Source organism: Alosa alosa, chromosome 11 (genome assembly GCF_017589495.1).
Source record: "Alosa alosa isolate M-15738 ecotype Scorff River chromosome 11, AALO_Geno_1.1, whole genome shotgun sequence".
NCBI classification, from domain to species: domain Eukaryota; kingdom Metazoa; phylum Chordata; class Actinopteri; order Clupeiformes; family Clupeidae; genus Alosa; species Alosa alosa.
The window spans coordinates 5,510,464-5,534,368 of record NC_063199.1 but is presented as its reverse complement, the minus strand read 5'-3'; the positions used below and the strand labels follow the sequence as shown (position 1 = coordinate 5,534,368).

Sequence of the window (23,905 nt, the reverse complement as noted above, 5' to 3'; positions counted from 1 at the left end):
ACTTATGGATGGGTGGATATGGTTAACTGTGCAAAATGCTTTCATCAACATCTTACAACACAGCCTTGATGATGCATTGCTTGCTGACATATTATAAGACATATTTCAAGTCATCACAAAATGTCCTTTGTCAACACATTTAAATAATTTAAGAAAACAATAAGCCTGAAAAGTAGCTATTGAAATAAAGTGCTTGATTTGTCATTTTAGACTGCATGGTTTCAATTTTTCTATATTTTTCTAAAAAAAAGCTGCCAGATTTGTCAACCACAGAACATAAATCAGCAGAGGAAAATAACGTGGTGTCAGATGTTTCTCTTCTAAACGGCATCAACGTCAAAAGGTATAAAAACGTATCTCTCAAAGTTTTAAAATCTCTCCTTCGGGTAGCGCAGCACTCTCATATCGTTGTGATGCGTGTGTCCCACTGAGTGAAACAGACCAGACGCACACACAAACTTCTGTTTGGTAGCTGACGAACCACCATTGAACTGGACTGATAATTATAACGTTAGCAAACGGCTCTAAACAAGTAAGGCATACACGGTATGTCTGGTACATGATAAACGTTAACACGAATTATTATTCAACTACACGTCTCTCATTATTAAAGCTCTGATATCACTGCGATGGCAACTCCGCCCCGCTCGAAGGGAGAGGGGGAGGGAGACGCACACACCACAGCGGCCCAAAACTCAGCCAGGTGGTTGATGAATAAAACTCCCACAAATATCTCTATTTGCAGAACAAGCGAACAGGCATTACTTAATCATATGATTGACCAGTGTTCTTTAATCATAACAGGTACCGATGAATATGGATAACTTAGCATGCATACAATGGGATAGCCTACAACTTAGCTATTTGCAGCTCCACCTAAATACAATGGCAAGCATGTTTTATAGAACAGGCATTCAGGGAGGGAGACACACACACACACACCACATGCTCCAACACTCAGCCAGGTGGTCACCAATGCATAACTTTGTTGTTGAACAAAACCTGGAAATGGACAATGCACGAACAAAACCTGGAAAAATATTATCAAGGCTTGAATGTTTCTGTCTGTGCACGGGGGTGTCTGTAGATTGGTGTGCAACGATTCATTCATGCAGGCCTGTGGTTATGCATGTGCCCTTAAAATAGCATCTGCATTTGCACAACAGACTTTAGACCAGGGAGTTCCTGGTCTGTGGCGGAATTGTTTTCTGAAACTGCAAAATATCAACAGTGAGTGTTTGCGCCGGAACACGCCCCGTCTTTTTCGCTGAACTGCCCCATGGGTAATCAAATCCCTAATTTACAGGCATGTACCTGTGGAGGGAAAATTCCAATATGCGCTGACTGCAAAATAGGAAAAACAAAAGCGCGAGTATACAAAGTCAATTGCGCTGGGACGCAAGATAGAGCCCTATCTCTCTTTCTCTCTGTCTCTCTCTTTCTGTCTCTCTATCACTAACTCCCTCTTCCTCTCTGTCTTTTCCCTCTTGCTTCTTGCTTCTCGCTTTCTGTCTCTTTTTCTCTCACTATGTCTTTCTTTCTCTCTTTTTAGGCTATCTACAGTATCATTTCCTCTCTCTCTCTCTATCTCTCTATTTCTCTCACACTCTGTGTAATCTCGCTGTGCGCTGAGCAGCAGAGAGCTCAGTGATCTAAGTGTTGCTCTACCATTAGTGAAGTGCTGTGAGTCTCCTCTGCCTGGCCCTCAGGACAGGACAGGAGAGGAGAGGAGAGGAGACTGTCCAATCTGTGTGGAATCCAGCACGCTGTGGCCAACGCGCCAGCATCATCCCACAGAGGCATCACATTCCTGTTTCCTGCAGTGTGTGTGTGTGTGTGTGTGTGTGTGTGTGTGTGTTGTTGTGTTGTGTTGTGTTGTGTTGTGTTGTGTTGTGTGTGTACTACTATGTTTGTATGTACATGTGTGTGTGTGTGTACAGTATGTGTGTGCAGCTGTGTGTGTGTGTGTGTGTGTGTGTGTGTGTGTGTGTGTGTGTGTGTGTGTGTGTGTGTGTGTGTGTGTGTGTGTGTGTGTTGTGTGTGTACTACTATGTTTGTGTGGGTGTGTGTGCATGGGTATACAGGCATGTACATGTGTGTGTGTGTGTGTGTGTGTGTGTGTGTGTGTGTGTATGTGCGTGTGGGTGTGTGTCTGTGGTTGGGTGTAAGTGGGTGTTTGAATGAGTAGAAAATGCTTGCCTATCCCCTCCAACCCCTAAATCAGTGGTCCCCAAACTTTTTCTTCCGAGGGCCAGCTCACTATGCCTGGCTCTAAGAGAGGGCCAGAAACTCGGAGTATATCAGTAACCATAAATAGCTTAGTGCTGTGAACAGCAGTCTACCTTAGTTGAATATTCCTTTACATTTAATCATAGGCTATTGCAATTTAATACCATTGTTAGCTGTGTTTATATTGCCATCATGTCAGATCAGTGTAAAATGTAGCTCAAATTAAATAATAGGCCTACTAATAAAAATACTTTTGCATTCCCAAAAGTATTAAAAGGAGTATTAAAAGTATATTTTATTAAAAAAAGTCTTTGAGTCTTTGAATACGCAGCACATGTTATGAATATCCTACAAATAATTTAAAGTGGTCTGAAATTACCACCATTCTAACTTTCACTCACCTTATGAGAACTTTGCGAACTCTTTGTATGAACATTTGAACGAGTGAATAAAAAATAGAAATAATTATCCCAGAAAGTCCCAGAAATATGACTTGAATAGACGTTAGTTAGTTATTAACAATTAATGGATAAACTTTTAGAATACTTTGAGCACTGATGCAGTCAGCATAGGCCTCTTACATTGTTTGCAGGTAGGCCTGTACATTTCATTCCGTTTTTTTGGCAAACGCGAAACAGTGCCAAAACAACCACCAGTGGACAAAAAGAGTATTACATGTGTACTGTTAAGACTCGCCATAGAGAATGAATGGGGGAAATTGCGGAGGTTATAGTTTGACGATGTCGTACTCCCGTGCGGGCCGGATGCTACATACCACAGACATGTTTTGGGGGGCCACCCAAAATGAGGTGCCGGGCCGTAGTTTGGTGCCCACTGCCCTAAATATTGCATTTAAGGTGGGTGGTGAAGTCAGGAAGCATACCTCGGTTGTCAACACACATACACCAAACCACACATCTCCCTTCGCACGTCTCTCTCTCACACACATATTAGATCTGTCTTTCACATTTTTAAACACACACACAAACACACACACAAATGCACTACACACACAAATGCAAAGTCTCTCTACCCTTCTCTATCTCTAACAGGCACGCATGCACACATAAACACTCACACACACACACACACACACACACACACACACACACACACACACACACACACACACACACAAAGAGAGAGAAAGACTCTCTGTCTCCCTTTCTCACACACACATTGTGTGATGTAGAGTGGCTTTGATCAGTGGGCATAGTATTTTAGTGTGTGCTTGAAAACTGACTAATTTTTCCCTGCGCTCTCATTAACTGGCTGCTGCAGGCACATGAGGAACATCTGCCATAGCGAGCATGCAACCCCCCCCCCTCTGCCCCACTGCCAGCCACGACCCACAGCCCGCAGGGGGAGTAATATGGACCCAGTGAATCTCACATAGAGACATGACTTACCCCTCCCCACACCTTCTGCACACACACACATACACACACATGCACGCTCGCACACACACATACACACACACACATACAGTATACACACACTTACACCCTATACGCATACTCACATATACAGTACATGCACACAACAGACAGAGAGAAAGAGAGAGATTCAGTACACACACACACGATTACATCTCCTTATACTGCAGTGGGGTCAGAGTGGTAGAGTAGGCTTGGGAAAGTGGCTAGGGTGCTGCATCAGTGGTGAGTCATCATATGGCATTTTACTCCACACTCTCACCTTACTTACACACTTGTGTGTGTTTTGGGGTGGTTGGAGGGGGGGTAGGGTGTCAGTATGACATACTTTCATACACACTCTCTCTCTAGCTTTCTCACACACACACACACATGGTTATGGTTCACTGGGACATCATTTTAGCATCGCCTATCTCCCTCTGACCAAGCGGAGCTGCGGAGCAGGCAGTGTGAGGGGATGTTACTGTTGCCAAGGTGCCGGTTGCTCTGCTCTCTCACCCCAGATATTCCCCAAAACGTCAAAGATTTCATCACTATATTTCTCTCACCAATTCTGTGGTTTGCTTCACATCCTGAGTACAGTACAGAACAATAGCAATATGGTGTGTAGTTTAATGAGAGCTTTGGCCCAGAAGGGATGGTGAGAGTGAAGTGAATGAAGCCGGCATAATCTCTGCGGGAAGCCATGGCCGGCGTGTGGCTCTTTACTGGGCCGCTGTCATGCTTTTGGACGCCGACGCATTAATGGGGATTTGTGGACACATTTTCTGCCCTAGATGTCCGGCACATTTGATTGGAGGTCTGTGTTTGTGTCACATGAGGCCGCACAATGTCTCAGAGAGCAGTCTCACTCGGCTGGTAGTCTTCAGTCATTTGGACAGGAGCTGAGATATTCTAAGGTTGAGGTGTCAGTGTTTGTAGTGGTCAAAAGCTGCATTTTGGTCTTTTGCCCATCAGTGGTTGAAATGTTGGCTCTGTCATACATAAACTGATCTTAAGGTCATGTTTGATTGTTGTTTTTCATGGGGCACTGTGAGACAGAGATAAGACTCTGCCAAGTCTCCTCTAAGGTCAGGGTTGTGTTCAGATCTTAGTTGCTGGGCCACGGTGGGCACACTCTGTGCTACCCACATTTCTAATGATTTCTATTGTTGAATCATTTAATTTGGGACCCATGACACAACCATTGACATAATCCTGTACACTGTATTGTCATTTTCACCTTCTTGAGTTTGGTGACTTTGTATCAGTCCTAAATAAGAGAAGTGCACATGAAATGAGGGGAGGCTTGATTTTTTTCATTGACAGATAGTGCCCCCTAGTGGCTGAATAGGAACTCATTATTGCATCTCTGGAAGTGTTCAAAACCCTCCCTCACACACACACACACACACATACACACACACACACACACACACATACACACACACTTTCCCTCTCATTTTCTCCCTATCTTACTTCCGCTCTAGCCTTTAAAGTCTGATGATATTATTTTTGGCGCGAGTTGTTGTCCACAACCTGCCTGCATCAACGTTGCACTGTGTTACTGAAAAGGTCTGAACAGAAGGTGGCAGCAGAAGCTAGTGTATCAGTATGTTGGCAGTCTTCACCTTCGAAGATCTTGCAACAGGGAAGTGGTGTGTTGGTCATATCTGTTTGAGTCGACCTTCTGTGGTTGTTTCTCCTTCTTCACCTTCTATTTCTTTACTCTGTGTGTTCGAGAAAGGAAGCATTATCATGCCTAGGAACCAGAATCTCAGGGGCATTGTGAGTGAGCTGGAGAAGAAAATAAAGTAATAACATAATAACAATAATAGTCATATTTATTTTAACATAAGTACCACTTATTTCCTTGTCTTGTGGTCGGCTGCAGCTAACACCCTGCTGCTGTCTAAAAAGAAAATCCTAGCCTACACTTTAGCCATGTACAAACATATAAGCTACACCTGGACAGTGTTTCCCACAGAATTGAAATGTATTTGTGGTTGTAGGTAAAGGGGTTGGGGAGGGGGTGTGTTCGGGTATTGAATATTGAATTTCTTGAATTTCCCCTGGGGACTTGAATTTCCCCTGGGGATCAATAAAGTATCTATCTATCTATCTATCTATCTATTGAGCAAACATTCAAACATTCTGTGTCGGAGTCAATAAAATGAATAGCCTATAGTTATACTTGCCTTGCACGAGACGTCAATATTGACAAATAGCTGTAATGTTACAGTGTGCTAATCTCCACAACCCAACAGTATTCTAACGTTAGCGCAGGGATACTGCTTCTTATTTAGGATATCACATATAGGATTTCATCCCATATAGATTAGTACAACATAGAAAATCATTGTGTGGTGGTCAATGTTGATATTGTGGTGGGCCGCTACAAAAAAGTCAATGTATGGGAAACACTGCTAGACACACATACAGTGTTTATACTGTTCTCTTTTCATGCAGTGTCAAAAACATTCCTCCCATAGTGATCCCATTGCAAATGCACTACTTTAACAGAATCTTCCTCTGTTACACGTGGTTTGTTCATCATTTGCAGCTTATTGAAAGTGTGATGATGGGCTGCGGGCAAAGCTCTTATTTTCTTATTATTATTCTCTCTCTCACACACACACACACACACACACACACACACTGTCGCTCTATTTTCTCTCTTTAACAACAGTCCATCTTGCTCTCTTAGTAATCCATGTTCCGTTCCCTTTCCCCTGTGGTCCTGCAGGTATCCTGTTCTCCACATTGGTGTTTGGGCCAGCCTGCGGTTTCATCCTGGGGTCCGTCTGCACAAAGTTCTATGTGGACGCCATCTTCATCGACACCAGTGAGTTCCTCAGCCTCTCCCTCGCCTGCACATCAATTCACAGCACGCTGAAGCATCACAGCAAGGCACAACTAATACCCCTTCAATTACACCCGCCGATGCCTTGACAGCCTGTCTGTTCTGCTGACTGCTCTCATGTGGATACGGCTTCTTATGTTTCACTCATTACAATAATAGTTCCATTATTTACATGCCATTATTTTTTCAAAGGCATCTGGCATACATAATTTGTCTTAGACATGTTAGCTCAAGATCATCCCTCATGTTACTTAAAGGCCTGGCCAGGTTATGCTTAGGTTGCTCTAAATGTTCCTAGTTCTGTCATGCTGTGCATGTTTGATTATGCATTTGCCAATTAACACAGCGGATGACTGAGTAGTGGCCCTTCTTCCATTTATGAGTCTGCTCTAAAAGCCAGAGAGAGATTAGAGTGGAAAATCAGCTGGATGAGGTCCACAGAGTGAGTGTTTGTCTCTGACAATTAGGTTGGATAAATGCATGAGACGAGTCCACCAAATTCTTTGTGTTCCCTCAGTGTGGAGAGGATGAAAATTCACTTTGTGTCCATGTTAACTCTTATGCAGATTAGCCGTATACTTTGTTATGGGGGCTATGAATATTCTCAGCATGAAGAGGGAGTCTGTGTTCACTCGTAATCTTTGCCTATTCTCTCTCTCTCACACACACACACACACACACGAACACATACATTATCTCCCCCGCTCTCTCGCTTTTCTCACACACACACACACACACACACATACATTATCTTCCCCACTCTCTCTCTCTCACACACAGACACACACACACACACACACACACATACATTATCTCCCCCTCTCTCTCTCTCTCTCTCTCTCTATTTGTCTCTCTGGCTGTTTGTGCGTATTTGTGTGTAATTGTGTCCTTGTCTTCTGTCCCCTCCAGGCAAGCTGGGCATCACCCCTGATGACCCTCGCTGGATCGGAGCGTGGTGGGGGGGCTTCCTCCTGTGCGGTGCCTTACTCTTCTTCTCTGCACTCTTCATGTTCGGCTTCCCCCAGTCCCTACCCACGCACGATGGGGAGCCCAGGGCCGAGAGCGAGCAGGCCATGCTCTCGCCCAGCATGTCGCAGGACTATGACCAGCACAAACCGAGCAACGGGGTCGCTGCCGGACACCAAGACAACAGCAATAGCCCCTCCTGCTGCCAGCAGCTCAGAGGTGTGTGCCTCCTGCCACTCCTGCTCCACCATTTTGAAAACATGCCCACTCCTGCACTCTTAAGGAGCTTATTATTACTCAATCAATTAATTAGTATAATTTATCCCTTGTAGAAATGCGTGCTGCTACGAGATGTGCTTAAGATTAGTAGTAAGCCACTCGAAAAAGTAGAGAACATTGTAGTGAAAATCATCAATGAAATAATGAGTAGCTGTTGCCTAAAATCAACCAAATCCAAATGGGCCCAAGAGAAAAATTGGCAGTCACTGAAACATTAAATAGGTCTGTCCAGTGACTTTGGCAGTATTCCTTTTTTCCGTGCTATGCCTTCTCTTCTCTGTCTGCTGGATTACAAGTAGTAGTGTTAACCCATGTAGGGTAAGTGTTATTTGGAAGACACAAAGGCATTTTGCCCTTAAACAAGCGTGTCTCGCTTTACTGTGGGGTTACTGCCCTCCCTCACTGACCTCTCCACTGGTGTCATGTGTCTTGTTAGCTACCGTTCTCCATCCTTCACAAGCTGAAGTTGTAGGGCTAAGGTTTTGCTGGCCTTTCAAATAGCACCCTGTTTGGCTCCAACCTTTCTAGAAAGTCACCGGGTCTGGCTCAGATCAGGTTGAGTTCTGGCTCAGATCAGGTTGAGTTCTGGCAAATGCTCAGATCAGGTTGAGTTCTGGCAAATGCTCAGATCAGGTTGAATTCTGGCCCAGAGCCCCACAGCAGAGTGCGCTGCTAGCTGATGATGAATGATGCTGGGCTCGCGCTGTAGCAGTTGTAACAGCTGTAACAGAGCCTCCCCAGATTTATGAAGTTATTATGATTTATGAAGTCCACTGCAGGAGTTTGTATTGCCCATGCTGAATAGCTCATTTGGATGATTCTTGTTTGGGGAACAATGTGGTGTTGAATTGGAAATCTGGAGCAACAGAGCAAGAGAAACAGGACTTGTGGGGTAATGACAGCAGTTATGAAAGTTACGAAAGTAGTTTTACTTTCTGTAGATAACTTTTGAAGTTTGTCTGCCAAAATGAAGTGACCACACAGTTGGAGGAAAACATTACCCTGCCTTACACATTTAACTGAAGAAAATGTAGTGAGGGCATATGTGACTTTGGCCTCATCCTTTGTCTCACAGCCACATCTTTACAGGGGAAAAGAGCTTTTACAAGAATGGAAAACAGTCACAAACGTGTTGGAAAGCCATGGACATCACTGGCTGTCACATGTGGCTCTTGTAAAAGTCTAAATTTAGAGGGGAAAGTGTGGGAGGCCAATTAGACGCATGCTACCCATGCACAGCAGGAGAATTAAATTGAGCCCAGACGCAGAGAGTCACTGCGGTGAAGGAAAGTGTGATGATGATGGACCTCCTGAGGGAGTCTGAAAGTAAATGACCATGTCACACTAATGTTCATGTTGGAAATAAACAGACCAACACACAGGCAGAATGGCAGAAGAAAGTTTTCTTATTTTGAAGTATCTGCAGTCTTTAGGATAAACAACTAACTTCAGTGTCCTTTTAAAGCCTGAATGACAGAGTGTAGCGAAGCCCATCTTGAGGAGTGTTTTTATCTGTGACGCTGTCACATCGTGGACAGATTGTCACATGTCAGTGTACTGCGACTGCAATGATACTGTCAGAAGCTGAACTGCATTTGTTTTTCTGTCTTTTTGTCACTGGGGTAATAGCTGGCTAGGAGAAGTAAAGTGGCATAGCAGCAATTTGTCTTAGATGCCTTTGTGGTGGCAGATGGAGGCAGATGGAGGCAGATGGAGAAGTTCTAAATGTCTTTAGAACATGTATGACATGTACTGTATGAGCCTTAGAGAGGGATCACATTAGCCAGCGGCAAGCGGCAGGTTTCCTATTGTTCTCTATGGTTCGGCAGCGGAACGGTGGCAACGCTGGCGTAACGCTAGTGTTGAGCAAGCTGAGCGTTGGTTCAACTTTCAAAGCGCAACACGAGCGTATTCAATTGACAAACCGTTTGTGTTGCTTAGGAACGAGATAAAACTTATGGTCTGAGCGTTGCATTAAGTTTGCCGCTGCCGCTTGCCGCTGGCTGATGTGATCCCCGTCTTAATGAACAAAATGGGCATTGAGTACTAAAAAGCACCCATACTTTGGCTTTCACCTGACGTACCTCTCTCTCTCTGTCTAGTTATCCCCAAGGTGACAAAGCACCTCCTGTCCAACCCCGTGTTCACCTGCATCATCCTGGCGGCGTGTATGGAGATAGCAGTGGTGGCCGGCTTCGCTGCCTTCCTGGGGAAGTACCTGGAACAGCAGTTCAACCTCACCACAAGCTCAGCCAATCAGCTGCTTGGTAAGCCGGCACAAAGACTCGTCATTCAGGTCAAGACACACTCATGAAACCAGCGTCAAGGCCTATATGCAATTTTAAAGTCTTTTTCCTCATTGAAATATCTTTCTATCAGTTTGGTGTGGGTTCTGTCACTTTAGAAAACACATATCACTCACCTTGATCAGCCAGCTAATTACTCTGGTTCTGCATAAAGTCCCCTCCTTTAGAGGGGAGTTTGGTGTTTCCAGAACTGCTAACTCACCCCCGCTAACTGGGGAGATGGCAGATTTTCATAAAATGTTTTGAAAGATTGTCACAATACTGTACAATACACCTGACATTATCACAAATGTCACATATCAAGTATGAGTGTTGACTGGATGTCTGAAACAAGTGTTGTGTTGTGTTGTGTCTCAGGTATGACTGCCATTCCGTGTGCCTGTTTGGGGATTTTCCTCGGAGGGCTCCTGGTGAAGAAGCTGAATCTGTCGGCCTTAGGGGCCATCCGTATGGCCATGCTGGTCAACCTCATCTCCACTGCCTGCTACGTGTCATTCCTCTTCCTGGGCTGTGACACAGTACCTGTCGCCGGGGTGACTGTCGCCTATGGCAACGAGTAAGGACAGGCAGTGTCCTTGTTTTTTTTTGGGTTTTTTTGGACCAGGGCTGACAGTTAGCACATTTACACAGCAGTTGTGCCAGGACAAGCTGGCACATTATGATGTGTGGGCACATGGGGATTGTGAATTTGCCTACTTAACAACTTACCTACTTTTAAATCTATCTCATGCCTCATGACTGAGGGTTTTGTTTTGGATATCATGCTGATATAACCCCTTCCTCTCTCTCTCTCTGCGTCTGTTCCTCCAGAACCTTGAACGTGGGTCAGAAACCAGAACCTGCCTGCCTCAGTAACTGTAACTGCCTCACCTCATCCATTAGTCCTGTGTGTGGCTCCAACGGCGTCACGTACCTATCGTCCTGCTTCGCCGGGTGCACCAAAGTCTCACCCAAGAAAGGGCTTCCTCCCCCTCTGTCTCAGGTCATTACCCCTCTCTCTCTCTCTCTCTCTCTCTCTCTCTCTCTCTCTCTCTCTCTCTCTCTCTCTCTCTCTCTCTCTTTGCACAGCTGTGATGGATAGAGATGGAGGTTTGTCTACGGCGCTGCATATGCTTGAGCCATTACAATGAGGCGCCACCATAGACTATGAATCATGGGAGGAGGACACAGTGTTCTGTCTAATGAGCTTTTAATGGCATGGTGCAATATGGTGTCCTTGGTGGATTCACATACACACACACACACACACACACACACACACACACACACACACACACACACACACACACACACACACTATATGTACACACATTATGTATTGTTCTACACATCATCATCATCATCATTTTAGCCATTACATCTTTAGATATATTACATCTTTGCTTTATACCCCAAACTGTTCTGGGTCCCATTAAGTAAGGGATAATGTATAGAACGCCGGTCATTATTGGGAAAATATGTCCCGACTGGACTGGTCTTGCTTCGCCCTGAAGGGCCCTGAATTGCCCTGATTTTTCAATAATAATAATAAAAATAAAATAATAAAATTTATTTATATAGCACTTTTCAAGCACAAAGCACAAAGTGCTCTACAGACAAACAAACAAAACAAAGCAACAAAACAAACAATAGTAATGATAACAATAATAATAATAATAGTAATAATAATAATAATAATAATAATAATAATGATAAAATAGTCAACTACAAACTATCAAACACATACTTAACTAAATATATATATAAAAAAAAGAAAATAGGAAAAGTATACAGTATAGTACCCAAGACAAAATAAACAAACAGAAATGATAGTAATGATAATAAATTAGCAGAGACATGAGTGGAATCATTCACTATTTAAGGAAAGCAATTTTATAAAAGTGTGTCTTTAGACTAGATTTGAAAACAGCCACTGATGGTGCAGATTTGATGTTATAAGGGAGGCTGTTCCAAAGCTTGGGTGCTCTAACTGCAAATGATCGGTCACCCCTAGTTGACAGTTTACTTTCTGGAGCAACTAAAAGTCCCAGGCTGGAGGATCTGAGGGGTCGAGCCGGACAGTAGGGGGTTAATAAATCTTTTAAATAGTCAGGTGCCAAACCATGTAATGCTTTATAGGTAATAAGGAGGATTTGAAAGTCAATCCTAAAACTCACTGGCAACCAGTGAAGATTGGCCATAACTGGGGTGATGTGTTTCTAAATTTCGACTTTGTCAAAAGTCTAGCTGCTGAATTCTGAACAGTCTGTAAACGAGAGATGGAATGACGATTTAAACAGGTGAATAAGGCGTTGCAGTAGTCAAGTCTAGATGAGACAAATGCATGTATAATTCTCTCTGTGTCCTTTAAAGAAAGCATAAATCTGAGTTTGGAAATGTTTCTCAGTTGATAATAACAGGACTGCACAAGGAGTTTTACATGTTGGTCAAATTTTAAATCCGTATCAAATAAAACCCCTAGGTTTCTAGAAGTAGTCTTGTTATTTGAGGCTAAATTTCCAAGAAAAGTCTTAGCTTGATTATAGACTTTGTCAGGGCCAATGAAAAGGACTTCTGTTTTGTCAGAGTTAAGCTGTAGGTAATTCTGTGACATCCAGTCTTTCACATCAGCTATGCAATCCTGCAGTACAGTTAGCTTGTTAAAGGGGAACTTGGCAACTATTTCAACGTAATAAACAGTTTAGAAATCATTTGGATGGTTAAATTACCTGTTCCGATGAAAATGGTGACTTTCCCCGCTGCGCCTAGCGTCCCCAGGCAGAAAACCAACCTTGCAACATTGAGACTACCGTCCCGGAAAGAGAAGTGAGAAACAAGAAACTTGTTTTAAATCGTGTTTCTTACCTTGTAACATCCACATAGTTCTGCCAAACGTATGCTAACCGTTCACTAGCTTGTGAACAAATCCATGTGCTTTATCGTTTACCTTTAACCACAGTTTGAAATAGCATAATGCACAATTTCACCAGCAGAGGGGGAAATCCTGCCAAGTTTCCCTTTAAGCATGTTTGGTTTGACTGAGAGGTACAGCGGTGTGTCATCAGCATAGCAGTGAAATGATATATTAATGTGGCGAATTATGTGGCCTAGAGGTAACATATAGAGGGGAAAACAATATTGGTCCTAAAATTGAACCTTGGGGAACACCGCAAGTAATAGCTGAGGTAGAGGAAGTAAAATTACCTATTGAAACAAAAAATATCCTGTTGGATATGAACCAGTCCAAAGCAGGACCCGTTATGCCAACCCATTCTCTTAGTCTTCTAATTAAAATAGCATGATCAATGGTATCAAAAGCAGCAGTGACATCTAGCAACACCAAAACAGTGCTCACCAGAATCAGCTGCCATTAGTAGATCATTGGTTACCCTGATAAGAGCAGTTTCAGTGCTATGCATAGGACGAAAACCTGACTGAAATTTCTCCAGGATGCTATTGCCCTTTAACATTTCAGAGAGTTGCATCAAGACCACCTTTTCCAGAATTTTGGAGATAAAGGGCAATTTAGAGATTGGACGAAAGTTTTTTTAGAATGGAAGGATCAAGGCCAGGTTTCTTTAGGAGGGGCTGGACACTGCCTGTCTTGAAAAGGTCAGGGACACACCCTGAGGAAAGAGAATTATTTAAGAGTGATAGCAGACTAGGGCCTATAGCACTAAACACTTTTTTGAGAAGAGTGGCTGGTAAAATGTCTAAAAGACTAGATGAAGGATTCATTGCTGCAACAATGTCAGTGAGAGTCTGTATAGAGATAGGTCTAAAATAGCTCAGGTTATTAGGGCAAGAAGGGGGACATGGAACATTAGCAAGAGACATCGGAGATGGGATATTTGACCTAATATTAGCAATCTTATCAATAAAATAATAATGACCGGCGTTCTATACATTATCCTGCTTATTATAAGGCTACTTGGCAAAACGAAAAAATAAACTCCAAGATATGTCTCTTTACATTTATTTGTTAACGTTTCGTTGTGGCTTTTGCTGAGAAACAAATAGTTCGCAACACACGCTGAACTTGAATCAAACGTTCTTTAGAACACAGCTGATCAACCGTCTGCCTTCACTTTTGAATGAAAATCCGTTGCCATTGACAGCGGTCATTGTTCAGAGGTCCTTAGACGAAAATAATGACCAGTAGAACTTTGGGAAATCCCATTCAAATCAATGGAGCGTTCTACTTGCATTGTGAAGAGCCTTATAATAATGGTATCTAATCATCTTTAAATCTATTACATCTTAGCCAACATTTGCTTTAAACCTATAACTGCTGTGGGTCCTGTTGTTTTAGTAGCAACAACCACACTCAGTGGCTCAAGAATATTGAGTCTGCACTGTAAATATTGGCTTGGACTCCTCCTTCTTGGCCTGTTGCTAGGTGATTGTCCATTAAGTGCAGATGCTTGCTGTAATAGAGAGAGTTATGAATGGTAACTATAACAACCATAGTAGGACGACGGTTGCAGGCTTCACAACAATGGAATCAACTGTAAACAAGCTAACTGTCCATGCTATCGCTGTTATAGGGCCAACAAAAGTTGTACAAGCTAAACGGAACCGTGTGTTTCCTTTGCTTTACAGTGGCAACCAGGTGATAAGCGGGATAACGGCCTTCGAGGTGTGTCTAGTTATACGGAATTAATGGACTCGGGCGGAGGCAACTCCCCTCCACTGCGCGTTGGGGAGTTTTTTGCCCCTCGCCCTCGTCCATTAATTCCGTATAACAGGACACCTCGGCGGCCGTTATCCCTTACATATTACAGTCAGCAAGAGCAACAGGCATTTTACTGGAACCTTCCATGGGCCTTATCAGCCTGAGATTCTAGAGAGGCCGACAAGTGACCTTTTCACAGACAAAATTCCAGGGTCTTTTATTTGCTTCCGAAGGCAGACACCTGTGGCGATTTTAGAGAGAGAGAGAGATTTTCATGTTGTTTTTGTCTTGTCTGTGTTTGCTTAGTTTTTGTTTGTTTTTTTGTTTGTTTGTTTTGGTTGAAGCTGTTTAATATTGATGCTAGTCACAGATGAAGAGAAGGCGTTCTCCTCATGTTCGTCTTCATGGAACATGTGTGCACAATGCACTTGTTGCGTACAAGTATCATACGGGATCATTGTAATTCAGCAGGGAGGGATGTCAATGGTGCTAAACCAATGCCCAGAGGGTCATCTCAGTTTTAGCTTGAATTATTGTGATATTTCGAATTATAATCCACTTTGTGGTGTTGCATTAATCTGAAACCAACTGTACACCTTTTTTGAGACCACACTGACCAACACTGAGAAATATGCATTCCTGATGTGCATTACAGTGTGCCTAACTGCATGTCTTATGGGTTGGAATTTTCCAGAACCTGTCGGGGTGCTTGTGCGTCTCTAGTGACAGCGAATTGGCCACGGCGGTTCCAGGGAAATGCCCCAGTCCAGGCTGCAAGGAGGCCTTCCTCACCTTCCTCTGCGTCATCTGTGCATGCAGCATGATCGGAGCCATGGCCCAGACCCCCTCCGTTATCATCCTTATAAGGTATCCAGCACTACTCTCCAGCTCTGTCTCACTGGGGATCTGACCTGGCTCGGATCTGGCTCGGATCTGGCTATGATATGATTTGACAGTTCAACACATTAATTTGAATGACAATGAAATTCAATGAAATCTGTAGAATTTTAGTTATGAGTTATGTTGGGTCATTTGAGCCTTATTGTATGGTACGTAAAAATGTAGTCCTCACAGCCAAGCCATTTACATAGATTTGCAAATGATGTGTAAGTGTTGATAGGAACCCATAACCCATGACATTTTTTTGAATGACACATCTTTGGAATACAGTGTGAAAATGAAGCTTGCTTGACATTCTGAATAGCCATTTTCATTAAAAGAAGGTTTTCCCCAATGTATCAAACCAGCTGTCATATTGTAACAAAATGTCAAGCACTGTTCTTTGCTTGGATTGTTCCCTGTGTCTTCCTATATCCTTTGAGGATTCCTCTCTTGCTCTCTCTCTCTCTCTCTCTCTCTCTCTCTCTCTCTCTCTCTCTCTCTCTCTCTCTCTCTCTCTCTCTCTCTCTTGCTGTGTCTGTCAGAGAACAAGCAATGTTCATCATGCATAGACTTCAGCACTGCCATTGTAGTTAGTGACATTCTACAGGTCAAGATGCTTCTAATCAAAGATGTTCTCTGCTCCTGTGCTCGTTCCCCTCAACACCCACCACCAACACTCTTTCTCTATAATTGTATGAGTCTCACTCACATGTGCAATACAATCCTCCTTTCTGTGTAACTGTACTGGAAGTAGCAGGCTGTGGGATTGATGAAAAGGCAGGTTTGTTTTAATCTCCACCTCTCTTCTAGGACGGTGAGCCCAGATCTGAAGTCATATGCCCTTGGAGTGTTATTCCTGTTGCTGCGACTACTGGGTGAGCTGACATCATCTGCATTTAAAAAATCCTTGGTAACATTTTTACTTGACGGGTGTGTTCATAGCACATTCAGGTTTGGATCAGAGGTTTGGACCAAAAACAGAAATGCTGCTTTGCAACTTTGGACTTTTATTTTGACAAGCTCTTGTCGTTCTGTCTTCCACATTCATGATCGGTTTGGTATGAATGTTGAGTCATGTATCATGAAACAGTCATGAATGCTTTATGTGCAGTTTATGACAGCTGCTATGAATGTGTTATGAACTCACCCGTCAAGTAAAGTGTTACCAAATCCTTTATGTCCTCATATCACTTCTTGTTTATGTAATGCCAGTGCACAAGATATCAAGTACAATCTTTGGATCATTCCTATTAAAAAATCCTCTTTTAAATGTGGGAAGTCAAAACCTTATTTAGAATTCAGTTTGGATATTTTCCAGAGAAACACCATTAAAAATTGAAGACCTTGAGTTGGGCCTTCAAATCCAAGTTGGACTCTCTCCACAATATATTCCATAATGGGCACAGTACTTTGCCCTGGTGGTCACCCATGTTGTTTTGATGTTCTGATCTTTGCATGTTTACTACAGGCTTTATCCCGCCTCCTCTGATCTTCGGCGCCGGGATCGACTCAACCTGCCTTTTCTGGAGCACGGAGTGCGAATCCCGGGGTGCCTGCCTGCTGTACGACAATGTGTCCTACCGGCGCCTATACGTGAGCATGGCGATTGTCCTCAAGGTGATCGCCTTCCTGCTGTACACAACAACGTGGCAGTGCCTGCGCCACAACTACAGGAAATACATCAAGAACTGCGAGGGCTACCCGAGCCCCACCGACATGTTCAACAACTCCAATGTCAACATGGACGGCCTGGCCAAGGATGGCACAGGCAGCAGGACAAAGTTTATTTACAACCTGGAGGACCATGAGTGGTGTGAGAACATGGAGTCTGTTTTATAGGGGTTTGGGGATGGGGTGCAGGACTAAACCGGATACAAGCTACATCCTTGATTCTCATTCATTATCTTGATGTCTTGATTCATGTTCTTTTTTTCTTTTCCTTTTTAAAGGATAGATGGTTTGTTTTTGTTTTCATGGCAAAATCTTGATTATTAAAAAAATTACATTATGGTTCAGGACCCTGCAAGAGAAGACTGTTACTGCACTTTTTTGCTATGAATCCATCAATCCATTTAATAGGGTCCATATTGTTCTGTAAGGGTGATATCAGAGGAAGTGTTGTTCAGTTCCAGTGAATTCTGTCGTGATTCTTTGTGGTAGACATCTACTGTACTGTTTGGTTTTGATCCTCGGCTCATAGCTAGCTGATCGGTCACAAGCCATTTTTCTTCTTCTTTATTTTGACTACAACAGTCAATTCTAGAAGAACATGTTCATCTGTGCTTAAAGGTTACAACAAAAGTGTCAAATTAGAGTTACTGTCTTACTTTTTTTTCCCAGTGTCACTTTCTTTCATAAAAATGGAAACATTTACATAGGCAAATGCTATACTGGACCTCTGTACACACATAACAAAGTAGCAGCCTTTGTTTCCTGTGTCTTAGTCTACGCAGTATGCAACTTTGAGGCCAAGTCACAGTGTGTTTTCTTTTTTTTTTTCTAACTTTTAGCAATTATTATGTTCTTTCCATCCTACAATTCATATCTGTCATTGCATTGTTCTAAACAGATACCTGTATCAGCTAACGTTCGTTTTAGCATTACATAATGGAGTTATCAAGGATCTCTATGTTGGCTTCTGCCTGCAATTTCCGTATGCTCATATTTTACATAGTTTATTGAACCTTAGTATGTCTTAATTGTAAACGGTTGTCCAGAAAAAAAAAAGAAAAGAAATGATTAATATATTGCTGTTTTGGCAGATGAGCGGGAAGACATATTGTATTGTAAAAGCAAAAAAAAAAGTCATTTATTATTAATGTATGGCTATTGAGATTAACATTGGTTTATTAGAGGATATTTTGGCAGTGACACATGTGGTGGAGAGATCAATGGGAATAGAAGTGTGTATATATTTTTTTATTCTTCAGAAGAGAAAGGTTGGAGTAGATTGTATTTCCAACAGAGTATGTGTCCAGCAGAATAGAAATGTATTTGAGTATAATTTGAATGGAATGAAAGATGTCATTTTAATGGCGTCACAGTTCTGTGTATACAGACAATATGTTTAGCCCTTTTCAGGTAAAAGGAAATTATGACATTTTTGTGGTAAATTTCTGTAACTTAGTGAGAAAGTGTCTTTTCTCTTTAAATCTTGCAAGTTATTTGCAAACTACAGTTGAGTTACAGCCATAGGTGAGTCTGCTGCAGCAGTATTAAAGGTACATAACTGTCTTTGGGATATAAAACTAGTTTTCATCAGGCAGTCACTGTATTCATGAACACAATATTTGTTTTGAATACATCTTTAAGGCTTGATAGCACACTCACTTTGTTTTACAAACTAAACATTTCTCTGCAGTAAAATGGTAGACAGTATCCTTTTTCTTATACTTTTTTGTATGGCAAATATCTTTTTATTTTATTCTGCAGAATAAATTATTTTTCAGAAAATTATACCTCGAGTTTGACCACGAACAAGTGTCATGCTTTATGTGTGAGAGTGCAGGGGCATCTGTGTATGTGCATGTGTATGCTTGTGTGTTTGTGCGTGTGTGTGTGTGTCTCTTAATGAACGTTTGTGTGTGTGTGTGTACATTATTGAATGTACATTAAACCAATGCATCAATATCTTAAGCACACAAGATATGCTGCCTAGGCCTTACAATAATTGCGTTATTGCCTTATCGCACAATAAATAAAACTATCGACAATAACTTCTGCAGACCTCACAATTGTCCAATATTGCATCATTTGCTTTCAACATAATTGTTGCTCATTTGTGTTTAAAGTGGTGTCCTAAAATACTGCAACGACTAACTTAAAGGCCTGAGTGTACTGCGGTCGTGTGCCTCATCAAAGTATTTTTCTTTTGTTGTTGCAGATATGCACAAGCTGTATCACCCATTGGTGTATCTATCTAGTATCTCTGCATCCTGCTAATCTTAACTTCGGCCGTAAGACCGTTTTGCTGTGTTTTCAGTGTCTGACAGGAGTAAGAAAGTATGACAATAAAACATTCTTAAGTGAACTAACTTAAAGCAAAACCAAAGAGTTTTTGTACCTTGAAATAATGTTTCCAAAATCATTTCAGTGGTTCATCAACTCGTAACAGGATGAACGGCACTTCTGCATTCGCTTTGCGACCCTCTATCGGCTATAACCGCACTATGTAAGTTTGCCAGATCGGGTAGCGGATCTGTAGTTCGATGGAATGAGACATAAGAAGCTACACATTTGACTTGGTTCTAATGTAGCAATAAATCACACTTTCATAAAATCATGCAACACACTCTATCTTGTCTGTGGACATCGTTATTTCCAAAACCGGTGCTGGATAAACAAATAGCATGCGACAGAGGAAAAGTGCTTTGGTGTTGCTTTAAGAAACATCATCACATCCAGTTTTCTGACCTGGGAACGAAAAACTGCAGTTGCAGAGGACTTGTGATTACATTATTGTGCAGATGGGAAAAATGGTCTAAGATGACAATAATGTTGTTTACACAAAATTTTCTGAGACAATATATCATCCAGCAAAAATAGTTATCGCAACAGGCCTAATGCTGTCCAATTTCTATCTGTTGCACAAGGTTTTACGACACTATCACAAAGAAAGATATGAACTGCCTGCAGGGTGCATCTTGTGAGAGCATGGTCTCACGCAATTGTTAAATGAACATAGCCTACCGGTAGATTGTATTAAGTTGTATTGCATTGTGCACTCCATATTTTCCTGTGTGCAATTTTAAGTGTTTATTCACACAGGGTAATTATTGATTGCAATGGGGAAACATACACAGTGATAGCAGGCATTGGTGGCTATTCATCTCTTGACTTTGCCAGTAGAGTTGGCTTAACAGAGTCCCTATGTCTTCTGTGTGTCTGTGTAGAGACCTGTTTGACATGTCGACCTCATTTGAATTTTAATGGCACTAAGGGGGAAAGTATGAAATGAGAATAAGTCTATGTCCAAATCTTATTTAGATTTATTGGAATTGAAAAAATTAAAATTTTTAAGGAATGTGTCTTTAACTGTAGATGTGGGGATGACTCCTTCCTGACCCAATTAAATTTAACCTTGAAAATCACTGTGACCCTGTGATGACATTTGTCATGGCATTTTCTATCTTCCTCATGCCATTTTTCTCTGTCTCAGATGGAAATAATCAAAGTGTGCCTCAGATGGGAGAGGAAGTTCAATTCACTTTAACCTGACAGTCAGACAAGGACACCAAGGAGATGGTTCTCTTCCTCCTGTAATGACACGTTATTCAGCATTCATTCATCATTGCAGAGGAAGATACATTAAGCCTTAGGTCCATGTGATTTATGGGAGTATCTAAAAAACGTGTGTGAATTAATCTAAAGGTAGTTTTAGTTTGTTACCTAACGGCCAATTATAATGCCTTATCTAACCACCTCACATATCAAATTGAGATTCCATTTTAGGACATGAATCAATGCTTGAAACAGTGCATATGATGGAAAATGTACAGTGGAGTGACTCCCATGAGCAGGGTGTTAAGCAGAAATTAGTCAAAGTACTGAAGTGACAACCACCTCACATTAATCTACAATGGAAATAAGTGGATTATGTTTTTCATTGATGTGCCTTAAATCGCCTTGTCAGAGACAGATGAACTGAGATTTTTGGCCATTTATTAAAGAGGAACCACAAGCCTTAATTGTGCATAGCAAAAGCCCCTAGCTAGTCATGTCACACATTTCATCAACAGCAAACCACCCTGGCAGTCAGATGCATTCAATACGATGGGAGTTTTGTTTTGACAAGTTCTGACAATTGGGTTTTTCAAGAATAGAAAACAAGACCCCAACAACTCTGCTGCCAGAGAAACAGGTGTTCATTTTTTTTGTAGTTGCTATTCTTTCTTTCTCCCTCTCCTCTCCTTCCCTCCCTCATCCCCTCTCCCTGGTTCATTGAGTCACTCTCTTGTAGAGAGTACACAGCCACCGTGAGCCAGCAAACATCTCTGCACCAAATGTGTCCTATATAGACTGCACACAATGCACTGTGCTCTGTGAAGCTGAATATCTTGTGAAATCTCGATGGCTTATAGTGGACAGACAAAAAAAAAAGACAGTCAGGAAAATTGGGAACCACGATTGAAGCAGAGTAATTTATGTCCCGCAAATAGGAAATATATGTCCTAAAATTTTCTCTTCAGAATTTTTGTTCTCAGTGCCAGCAGCAGACACCGTGCATGACATCTTGTGTGTAAAATTAGCCCCATTTCCACAATGGAGTACAAGTCCCAGTGTCCCATATCACAGTGGTTATTTACACCACTACTTTGGTATCTATTTACATCTGAGGCAAACGTAAAATATCTGTCAACAACACAAAGAGGCTATTTTCCCACCACAGTGTGTTACAAAGAATGCATTACCCTTCTGCAACGGCAATTTCAAACATGATTAAAATCAATGACAAATGATTACTGCAGCAGAGCAGCAGGCTGGGTTTCTGAAAGTAATAACTTAGCAGCATAATGTGCATCTGTGTTCTGCTGGAATCAGACAACTTGACAGCCTCTCTGGTCCTACGCTCTCTGGTGCTGTTTGGGTTGAGAAGATAGTGGTGGAGAGATGTATGCAGTGGGAGTTTGTTGTGTTTGTGTGGTATACCTAAGACCTTCAAAGACACTTTGATTATGCTTTGATGTAGACAAAATCAAGGATTAGTTAACTTTGGTACATAATATCACTCTCCTTGTGTGAATGTTGAGGCTTGTTATAGCTAAATTATTAAAGGAGATTATGGGTGGGGGAAACCAAACAATATCATTCAGAATTGTTTTACAATATTGTAGGCCTATTAATACAAACGATAATGGTTTGTTTTTTAATGCCTTGACATGTTGACGTAGCACTTTAAAACTTAAAAAAAAAAAGACTGTATAATAGTCAAGCAAGCTTTTAATGGGCACTCCCTGTGCCAGTCCTCATAATAGTTCCTCTGTGAATTACTATGATAATGTATTCAGTATTGGTGCAACCAGGTCATTAAGGCCTTTTTTGCTGCTCGGGCTGTTCAGGAGCAATGCTATTCAGCATTACCTGTATCTCTACTATATGTGTGGAGTCAATTGACTTTATCAGCTCAGCAGCCATGTTTCACCTTGTCTGTGCACCATGATAATGAACAAACCTGCCAAGGTCTCTAGCAGTCCATAATGATGGAAGGATCCCATGTGTGCCTGCTCTCTATGCCCTTGAGGGGCCAAATACACTTAATTCATCATTAATCATGTGTGCAGTGTGGGCTATGATGTGCATAAGTGATGTATGATCATGTCCATAATAATATGCATCACAGAGCCAAGAGTCTTAAGCCAAGACAGTCATTCAAATGCCTGCAAAGAAATATATACGTATGTGGACACCAAAACAATGTGAATCATACAGGTGGAAATTGTTTGCTTAACCCTTGTGTTATCCTCAAATCTTACCGACACTCTTTATCCTTGGGGTCAATTTGACTCCAGCTAAATAAACCCTCAGAAAATTATTATAATTCATATTGTTACCCAGTTTTTTTGTGACAGGTACTTAACAAGAGTGTAACAGCCACCACCAAAAGCCCTACAAAACAATCCCACCCCCCCACACCCCTTTATGAACCTTGGAACCCTGGCTGGCAATATTGCCCATCCAGTGTCAGCAGCCCAAATGCTTGCTGTTGCTTCCCCTTTTGACTTATACAGTCCTGCCAAAATGACTTATATGTAATAAGTACTTATGTATGTAATAATGATAATAACAATATGTTTTCATACTATTTAAATAATAATATCCATAATGTGTCCAATATTCATGTATCCTATGTTTCATACAGCTGGGGTCAAACTGACCCCAAGGAACATCAATGTACAAAATATTTGTATAGGACATTGAAAACATATTATTGTACAAATTTCATGCTAACTCTGTTGTACCCTTCAATTGAGGAAAAGTCATGAAACATGAAGCAAAAAAAAAAGCAAAGCATATATTTTATGATGTTAAACATTGCTTGGGGTCAAATTGACCCCAAGGATAACAGGAGGGTTAAGACAAGATGACAGGGAAAGTACAGCTCATACACACCCTGTGCAATATTGCAAAGAATACAGATGCTGGTGATACATTATAAAGTGAGAAATAAAGCTTTCTTTCTTCTTTTTTTAGTTTTGTTAGTCTCTATGTGTGTGCAGATGAGCATATTGTGTGTATGAGTGAGCATTTGGGCTTTTGAGTTGCATCTGTTTTCCTTTGTGTCCCATGGTGATTATTCTGCCATAAGGCTATT

General features: G+C 41.8%; 1 protein-coding gene across 1 annotated transcript in view; it reads left to right on the top strand.

Moving 5' to 3' along the window:
- slco3a1a (solute carrier organic anion transporter family member 3A1a) overlaps nucleotides 1-19,050 on the top strand; it is a 54,987-nt gene extending 35,937 nt beyond the window's left edge. The window contains 8 exon segments of the mRNA XM_048257510.1: nucleotides 6,391-6,489; nucleotides 7,417-7,692; nucleotides 9,855-10,019; nucleotides 10,416-10,614; nucleotides 10,869-11,040; nucleotides 15,407-15,579; nucleotides 16,405-16,469; nucleotides 17,063-19,050. Of these exon segments, the coding sequence (XP_048113467.1) occupies nucleotides 6,391-6,489; nucleotides 7,417-7,692; nucleotides 9,855-10,019; nucleotides 10,416-10,614; nucleotides 10,869-11,040; nucleotides 15,407-15,579; nucleotides 16,405-16,469; nucleotides 17,063-17,433 (1,520 nt within the window). The 3' untranslated portion in view covers nucleotides 17,434-19,050.
- Nucleotides 19,051-23,905: the final 4,855 nt, after the last annotated feature.